Genomic DNA, 9197 nt, shown 5'->3' with positions numbered 1-9197 from the left:
CTCTCTCTCTCTAGCTCTCTCCTCTCTCTCTCTCTCTCTCTCTCTCTCTCTCTCTCTCTCTCTCTCTTTCTCTCTCTCTTTCCCTCTCTCTCTCTGCAGGAAGTTGTCGCTCTCGAGAACTTCCTGCAGCTGCTTCTTTTTGTGTGTGCTCTGCTCGTCTTTTCTTCTCTTCTGAATGCCGAGAAATTTATGTATTGTGGAAGCCGTCAATATCCGCAATGAAGCGGCGTCTTTTGAACAACTTGAATGGGATAAATCTTTATGGTGAACGTCAAAATTCCTAAGCTAATGACATACACCCATGCGCTTTCCGGCCAGCTGCCCTTCTCAACGAAGTCCCACGTGTATGCCTATGTGATACGAATCAAGAACTGGGCGCATTTTAGACCAATCAACCGCGTAAAGCTTCTCTAACTTTGCGCCCAAGTTTCAAACGTAATTGATCTGCGCAGCGAAATTGTCCCGTGGTTGCCTTTGGCTGTCGTATGTTCTTGTTGCTGGACCTGTTGGCCCAGACACGGCTGCACGCCGTGAACATGCTGTAGGCTAGAGAACGGATTGATTCCTGTGATGTCTTTGCCCAGCGGTTCGGCTCAGCTCGGTCAGGGAGAGACGTGTTGGGACTCGGCGATTTGTATTGGACCGAGTCCAATGGTGTCCTGTCCCTGCTATCTCAGGCAGGCACGACATAACATTTAGTTCGGGTGAACTACTACTCATAAGTCAGCTTGCATACACGCACCTATCACACGCCCGTGTGGTCCGCCACGGGACGGTGGTCAGCGCCCGCGGCGACTGCCGCCGGGCCGGCTGGGCGTGCTCACAATTCCTGCGCACGCATCAGTCCGACTCGAGCCTGAGAGGGGTGACGGACGATAATCAGGCTACGTGCAACACTCGCGAGCGTTTCACAATCAGAGGAAAGCCTGGCCAAGCACTTGAACAATGCGGACATGCGTGCTCTGCGATACTGCTTAGATACACCACAGACTAAGATTCGTGCACTGTGTGCAGTCCTGGTCAATGGTTGGGTACGGCAGTGCCAGGTGATCTTGAGTCACTGAGATCATGCGAACCAGACAGGTGTCACCGATCACCATGGAGGCGATGCTGAAAAACACCCAAGGAACTGGACGGCAACACGAGGAGCTGTATCTTATGACGAAAAAAGACACCTAACCGGACCAGGCCACCTTTTACTGATGATGTCGAATTTGTTGGTATGAATAACACCAACGGCTCCTCAGCTCAGCATAGACCGGACGTTGGTTCAGCCATTGATTCAACCAGTTGTGATCCGATTGGTGCGGGGAAATATCAGGAAATACGTGGCAAACGTCCGGCTCAGTTTTTTTACCGATCTTAGAGGAGAGAAATGACCAGCTGCAGGCTGTCCTCGATAACGGGTATAAATTATAGTTGAAATGTAACTGATAGAGAGAACTATCCTGCAGCTCTTGGTTGAATTGGTTTAACTTGGAAGCTTCTTAATTTAACGCCCTGTGCACGAAATGTCATCCGGATTCGATTCTTATCAGTTAGCCGAGGCTTGCACGCGATAGTATGCGGTCGCGTGCTTCAATTCGCGATTCAGCCTCGAACTCTGTCAATATGGAGTCATTTCGTTAATGATGGGGAGTTCATGGCCTACTGAAGCACGGCTCCCAATCATTCATGACATGTCTCCTGCAAATGACATTGCTCGCACTAATGACGCTAATGACGTCTCGCAGACTGGCGACGTTCTGACCCACACAACTCACCTCTTTCGTTTTCGCTCTTTCTCCTGTGCCTCTGCTCTATTCCCAATTATCTTCGTCTCCTTGTATTCGCCCTTGTCCTCGCGCTCGTCATTGTCTCTGTCTGGCAATGCCCTGGGTCCTGGGTTTCGTCTGAACCGAGAGTTAAGTTGTTGACAAGTTGCTCGGTGGCCTCATAGGAATGGGCAGTAACTGACCCACAGACACTGAAAATATCCGTTGACTTAGGCGTAAGAAAGGCGGAGAGCGTATTGCTCCGTTCCCCTTTTCGACAAAGGGAGAAAGCCTTTACCCATGCCGTCACATGGCACGATAAGCCAGCAACAACGCCGCTCTCTCACAATGTGTGACAAAGCAATGCCATAGCTCGGGCCTCTTGGGTATCGTCTAAGCGTCATACGCAATATGGATAAGTTCACAATTAGTGAGCCATTTTTCCAAACCCGCACAGTGATTTGTCATATGTCATTTAGCCTTTATTGTGTAGGTAGATGACCATACATAGCACAGATATTTGGTTTATAGACGCAGCTGTTTTCGTTCCTGCGTAGAAGGAAAATGGCATGGATTTAATTAACAAAGTAAGGTACCCAAAATGATTAGGTGAAATGGCATGTTGTGAATGGTGCGAACCGCATTGAACATATTGTGGAACAATTGGAAGTCAAACAGCAGTGTGTATAGTTTTGAAAGATATCGAGAGGCACGCTCCACCGCCACCTAACCCACATGTACGATTATTTACAGGAGAGACTGCTGGACGGGCGGCGAACGCCTGATTACATGGATGAGGGCTCCAACCTATTTGGACCATTCTTGACAAAGGCTCTCTGCAAGGTATTCGGCCGCCATTTTGCCAGTGCCAACGCGCTTCGTTCCTTGACGGCCTCCATACACGTTGGCCGCCGCATTGTCCAAACCACTGCCATTATAATGAACCTGCTGGCGACTTCCGTTTTGGTGCAGATATGAAAGGTTCACTGCCAACAGGCACTGCCTCCGCAGCGTGTAGCGTGCTATCTTCTACAGTGCATTTCCATTACCCCACGTACCTGTTTGTCTGCGTATCTCCTTTGTTTTAGTCCGATGCAGTTTGAAAAGGATGAGGCACAACTTTGAACTCATTGGGGATGGGCGTCAGCAAAACAAGTTGAAAACAGCTGACACCACTCACCAGCCCAGCTTAGCGAGCTGACACTACCCTCCATCGCACCGCAACAGAGTTGACACTACTCTCCGACGCACCTCAACAGAGCTGACGGTACTCCCCAGTTCAGCTCAGCAGATATCACGCCACTCCCCATCTCAGATCAGCAGATCTCACACCACTCCCCACCTCAGATCAGCAGATCTCACACCACTCCCCACCTCAGATCAGCAGATATCACACCACTCCCCACCTCAGATCAGCAAATCTCACACCACTCCCCGCCTCAGATCAGCGGATATCACACCACTCCCCACCTCAGATAAGCAGATCTCACACCACTCCCACCTCAAATCAGTAGATCTCACACCGCTCTCCAGCGCAGCTCAGCCGAACTGACACGGCTGACCGGCGCTGTTTCACTCCCGCCGCACTGTCCATAATCTGTTGTACTCTCGACGCACTGTTGAACCCTGTTTTATCTCGCCGCACTGTTGGGCCCTGTTTTACTCCCGCCGCACTGTTGACCCCTGTTTTACTTCCCCGCACTGTTGACCCCTGTTTTACTCCCCCGCACTGTTGGGCCCTGTTTTACTCCCGCCGCACTGTTGGGCCCCGTTCCGGACGAGTGCCGCGGCAGAGCAAACCGTCTGCCCCACGGCGGCGATGGCCGTCCGACGTCTTGGACGCGGCCGTGTCTCGAAACGCGTCTCGGACACGGCCGTGTCCGAGACGTGTCTCGAGACTCGCAGCCGGCCCGCTGGCGGCGCCGGTGATGACGTCACCCGTTCGCGCGGCGCCGGTGATGACGTACCCGTCCGCGGCGCTGTGGCGTCAGCGCAGCCCGCTGTACCTAACGGCTGGCCGGCAGATTACTTTGCGGTATCGATTTTCATGTAGACGGTCGAGGCGTCTGGTGGTCGGCGCCGGCCGCCTCGGCGGTTACGCCGGGCCAGGCGCCGGGATTGTCTCGGGTTCGGCGCGCGCTCCGCCGGGCTCGGCTCCGTTTCAGGTCGTTGTGTGGATGGCTGACGTCGTGGATTTAAGGACGGAGCCGGCTGATCCGTACTGATGCTGACGGCTGTAGGAGCAGTGGCTTGCTTAGTAGTGCCTGCAGTCGCTGAGCCGGACACGGTGGACAAAGGTCTGGCTGAATCGACGATTCTGGTGCTCGGCGCGTCCGTGGCAACGGATCGTCCGGGCCAGTGCTCACAGACAGGCCTCGACGCAGATGATGACGTGGGGGCTGTCCGTCAGCCTCTGACGGTTGCTGGGCTGGCAGTCAGCTGCTTCAGGGCTGTCTGGCAGTCAGCAGACTTATGTGGTGGCCTGGGCTAGGCTGTGGACCGCCTGGTCGACTTCCGTCCTTTCTGCCAAACCCAGCGTCACTGAAAACGCACTTTGAACACGCGTTTTGGAAAACGCACACGCACGCACAAGTTGCAGGCTGCTTCAGGAGAGGCTGCCGGGCTCGGCTCAGTGCCGAGTCATTGCGCAACACGACCTGAGTCACATTCACAATGATCATTAATGTGTGTTTTGGCTGTGCAGTGTGTTATTGCGACAAGGACAACATGCTCCGAGACTTATTATTAAGTCTGCCTTTCACCGCAACTGGAATTTGCTGTGCCTTTCAGAGAAGATGAAGCGCTCCTCAATGCGCACTCAGTCGACTCAGACTGAAGCGAATGCTGCAGTGGAGGTCGCTCCGCCGTCCTATTTGTCCCTGTCGCCAAGGACTGTTCACAAGGTATGTTTAGAAGCCCGTAGCAGCATTGTGCACTCGCGCGCGCTCGTACTCGTAAACGAACGTTGGCGTTCGGGCGCTCATTGGCATTCGCGGCTTGCCCCACGCCAGTTCGGATGCTCTTGTGGCCTATATTTCTTTCCTTCTCCACTTGTAGCCACAAGCTGTTGACAGGATTCAGTATGTTCGGTACGGCCGTAGGCGCACTAATCATATTACCATATTTATTTCGCTTAGATGAACGACCTTGTCAAAAATCTAAAGGAGTTCTGAATGACTGCTTGTTGAAACTCTAAGCCGACTAAGCCGCAGATGTCAGCCATCTTAAGCTGCGTGCATCCAAAGGCAAACACGGTTCTCTAATATGATTACTCTTGATTTGATATTCATCCTTTTGTACTTGCCCTTGCGCTCCGGATGCGTCGTGATCACTTGATTTTGGAGCAATTACGACACAAATGTTTTCACTCAGGGAGACAGCTCAAACAGAACACAGCTCAGACAGAACACAGCTCAGATAGAGTACGGAAAGAATACAGCTCAGGGAGAGCTGTGCCTCACTGAGCAGTCTTCAAATGAATGCGGATACTCCGACTACGATAACACAAATGATTTTGTTCATGATCTGTGCCATCAAAACAACCCACGGGCACTGATGTTTGTTCTTGTGACACAAAAAGCCTTTCATTCCTGTCCTTTGAGCTTATGCGCGGCAGATGAATGGCGAACTGCGAAATATTTCCCTTTCAGCAGCGTTCACATTTCTGATGCTGGCATGTCAACACTTATGCTGACAGAGCCTAAAGTCGTCTGAAAGCCTTTGTGAAAGCTGCTCAGCCAGTCCAAACAGCCTGGGCGGCGCTGCAGTTCGCCGCGTCCCCAGCCTCCGGTGGCCAGGCGGCGAGCCATTCGGCGGCGCCGGACTCGCCGGCACAATGTGATTCCGATAAGCCGGTCGGCTCGCGCGCCGTGGCCCGCTTCCGGGCGCGCGCACCCGTCGGAAACGGGCCGGAAATAAACTAGTCGGCTGTCGCCTGGCGCGGGGATCGCCGTGTGCCGCCAACACCGCGTCGGTGGCACACTTTTTCAGCGAACACCAACGGAAGGTTGAGACCCGACGATCGGCATTACGATTAACCCCCAGCCATCTTCCGTTTCCCCCCTGCGGACACGGTCACTGGGCAGTTGCTTCTGCATCAGCGAGTTGGCTTTGTGGTAGCAATGCTTATCCGCAGTGCGCACAGATAGTCTTACTGTCATAGAATATTTGGGAAAATGCTTTCGCATAGCCGCTTACTGGAAGGATTGAGAAGAGGCATCAGCACTACGGATCATTCTTCAGACTGTCATGCGCGTCTGGGACGTTGGGTCGTAGAAGTGTTGAGGTGCGGAGAGGTAATGCTTAAATGACGCTTTAGATCATACATTGATGATATTGATAGTGCTGACTGATGATCATAAACAAAGCTTAGCACGTACTTGGGCGGGGTGGGGGGGGGGGGAATCAATTTGACCGCCCGCCCCCTCACGAGCGGTTTGAAAGAATATTTCCGAATGACGCGGCTTAGCGTCGCCGATCATTGCATAGCTGTAGAAAGTGGCGTTGCGGGTCTTTTGATTTAAAAGACGGCATGTACCTTGTGAGGTCGCTGACCTATGGCATGTCACAGTCAGGACGCGGGTTGTCGGAGAAAACAGACCCAGGGAATCGCTCAAACTGATGCGACAACAGTTAGATAAAGCCGTATGAAACATCTGATGTTGTTTCTTAGACAGTTAAACACTTAAATTTTTATTGTGACAAAGGCCATCGGCCTTGGGTCAGGTGTTAAGGTCAGACGACGGTTGACACAAATATGTTTTTGTTGAAAAATTATCTGTATGGGGTAACTTCTGATGCTCATTTCGAATTTATTGATAGCAGAGATTGCGACAGACATCTTTCTTAAAAATATAAAAGGTCAGAGAAGGTCGCTGGCCTAAAATGAGCCAGGTCGACCGTTTGTTTTCGGAACATATCGACTAGTGCGATCTTTGACGGTTAATTAAATACAAACATCAAAACGGTCTCTTAGTTTTTCATCCTAACCTTCTTAAGATCAAACAAAGTCACTGACCTGAAATGAACAACGATGACTTTTACTTAGAACAGGTGTTTAGTTTCAAGGCGATTGAGGGGAGGTCTGTGGCCATTTTGGACACCAATCCGGAATTTGAGCTCCTGACCCGTAGGCCATAACTTAGAAATATCAATATTCGACATAAGTGATTTCACATACATGTCCGCCCACCCCGTGAATTTACTGTTTCAGTTTCCTTAGTTTTTGAGATCTCAGGGAGATCAGATGGGCCCCATCCCACCCAAGCGCGTCGGATTCAATCGACCACCCGGGCTCGCGTTGAAACGTCGAGCGCTGTTAATGGAGCCAGTGTTTGCTCTCTAACGTCGCTTAGCCAGATCTTCCTGGTGCATTGGAACTAGATATCTTAGCAGAGGAGCTCGGAGCGTGTAGTGCCGAAAAACCAGGGGCTGAAGGCCTTTCTTGCTTATATCAGGTTCTAATTCCAGCAACTCCGAGCTCGCGTTACCGAGTTTCAAGGAACTGACGGTGCAGATGGATACGTTTAGATGTTTTCTTGCGGTTTACGTGATCTGGAGCGACTGCAAATGTTTGATCACTCGAGAAACTTCCTTAGATCCTGTGTTCGAAATTGAAAACCTGCAAAGCACGGGATGAAAACTCGCTTCATTTCCAAATTGAGATCTTAAGCTTGGGACCGTTCCTTAATGCATGACAAATTCTGCTTTATTTCCATTTCACTTGAATTCTCGGTTTTCGTGAGCCGAAGAGGGTTCATCTAGGTGACAGCTAATGAGGCTCAGTCTCCCACGTCAAAACGGAGCACGAGCACGTGTCATCTACACGACATGTTTCAGCCAATTTACATGTTCCTCGCATTCGACATAGGTGTCGCATGAACTTCGGTTCAGTGTTATCGTGTATCTCCCCCCCCCCTCCCCCCTACATTAGCGAGCCGTGTCTGCTCATGACGCCGTGTTCCGCGCCGGCAGCACCTGCGGTCCCAGGGCGCCCAGACGCAGCCGCGCAGGCGCGGGCACCGGGCGCTCACCAAGAGCTACTCGGAGGTGGGCGGCCGGCCGTCGTACCTGCGACGGCGTCCGCCGCCCGCCGAGCCCGTCATGGCACGCGCCGTCTCCTCGCCGATCGACATCCACCCTGGCGAGGCGGCGGAGCCGGCGGACAGCCTGCCGGCGGCGAATCGTCGGCCGGTCGAGCGGCGCGCGGCCGCTACCGGCGCCGACCGGCCGCCGTCGCAACAGGAGATCATGATCGACTACAAGCCGTGCGAGCGCAAGCACCCGCTGCAGAAGACACTCTCGGAGGGCGAGATTCTGCTGGACCGGCGCGCGCGTGAACGGCTCGCCACCGGCTGTGTGGAGGTCTCGCTGGTCGGGCTCGGCGGGCAGCGAGAGAGCGTTATCGAGAAGTTGACCGTGAGTGAGTCGGACCTACTGGAGCCGAGCTGCGGCCGGCTGCGCGCGCTCACACAGGTGCAGCGGTTGGGGCCCGATCTGCCACCGTCGCCGCCACTCCCCCCGCTGCCGCCGCCGCCGCCGCCGCGCGACTACGATGATGACGAGTTCCACGAGAACCTGATTGAGAACCTGCTGAGCGAGGCGGTGCCGCGCGCCGAATCGCCGTCAAGCGGCAGCGAGTCAGGCGAGGCGGCGACTGCCGGGACCCGAGACGCGCTCTCGCCGCCGCGCTCCACGCTGACGCGAGACAGCCTGACTGAGTCGCAGGAGACCGTGCTGCAGGCGGCCGGTGATACCACGCCGCAGCCGCTGCCGCTGCCGTCCGACTCGGAGGCGGGCACGCCGTGCGCCGGCCCACCGCCGCCGTCCGGCTCCGGCTCCAGCTCCCGTTCCCGCTCCCGCTCCCGCTCCGGTTCTCCGGACGGGGCGACGCGACCGCCAGCAGCTGAGCCGGAGAACGGCGCGCCGTCCTCGGCGTCAGGCTCGCAGCCGTCGTTAGCGCGGGAGGAGGCGCGCGTGCTGCGCCAACTGGATGCCATCAGCTCGGAGCTGGACCACCGGCTGGCCTCGCCGGAGGAGCTAAGTCGACTCAGTCCGCCGCCGCCGCCGCCGCAGCTCGAGGGCTGGAAGGACACGAGCCCGGCGCCCTCGTACGTGTCATCCGTCAGCGAGGGCGACGACGACAAGCGCATGGAGAAGTTCCTAATGACGCTGAACGAGGGCTTCGAGAGCGACAGCACGGGACAATCGGACGAGCGCAACAAGTCCGTATCGCCCGCCGTCGTTGGTAGACCCCACCCCGTCGCAGTGAACGGACAGTGCGACCCGAGGCGGCCGGCGAGCGCGTCTGAGGTCGTTCGGGCCGTGCCCTGGCGGCCGCCTGACAATCAGCTGACTCAGCCGGCAGACAGCGAGCCTGAGCGGCCGCCGGACCGGCCGCGGCCCCCGGCGCCGCCGAGCGATCTCCAGCTGCAGCCGGAGCCG

At 54.9% G+C, this 9197-nt stretch overlaps 1 protein-coding gene across 1 annotated transcript in view; it reads left to right on the top strand.

The window, feature by feature from the left end:
* Positions 1 to 9064, top strand: part of LOC119103144 (uncharacterized) — a gene marked incomplete in the record, with an annotated part of 20653 nt that extends 11589 nt beyond the window's left edge. The window contains 5 exon segments of the mRNA XM_037226595.1: positions 2508 to 2597; positions 4545 to 4657; positions 7728 to 8565; positions 8659 to 8977; positions 9022 to 9064. Of these exon segments, the coding sequence (XP_037082490.1) occupies positions 4550 to 4657; positions 7728 to 8565; positions 8659 to 8977; positions 9022 to 9064 (1308 nt within the window).
* Between the last annotated feature and the right edge of the window lie 133 nt (positions 9065 to 9197).

This window comes from Pollicipes pollicipes, unplaced genomic scaffold (genome assembly GCF_011947565.3).
Source record: "Pollicipes pollicipes isolate AB1234 unplaced genomic scaffold, Ppol_2.1 Scaffold_5724;HRSCAF=6776_pilon_pilon_pilon, whole genome shotgun sequence".
Taxonomy (NCBI): domain Eukaryota; kingdom Metazoa; phylum Arthropoda; class Thecostraca; order Pollicipedomorpha; family Pollicipedidae; genus Pollicipes; species Pollicipes pollicipes.
Note: the sequence above shows the minus strand (reverse complement) of the source record. Positions and strands in the feature narration are given on the sequence as shown.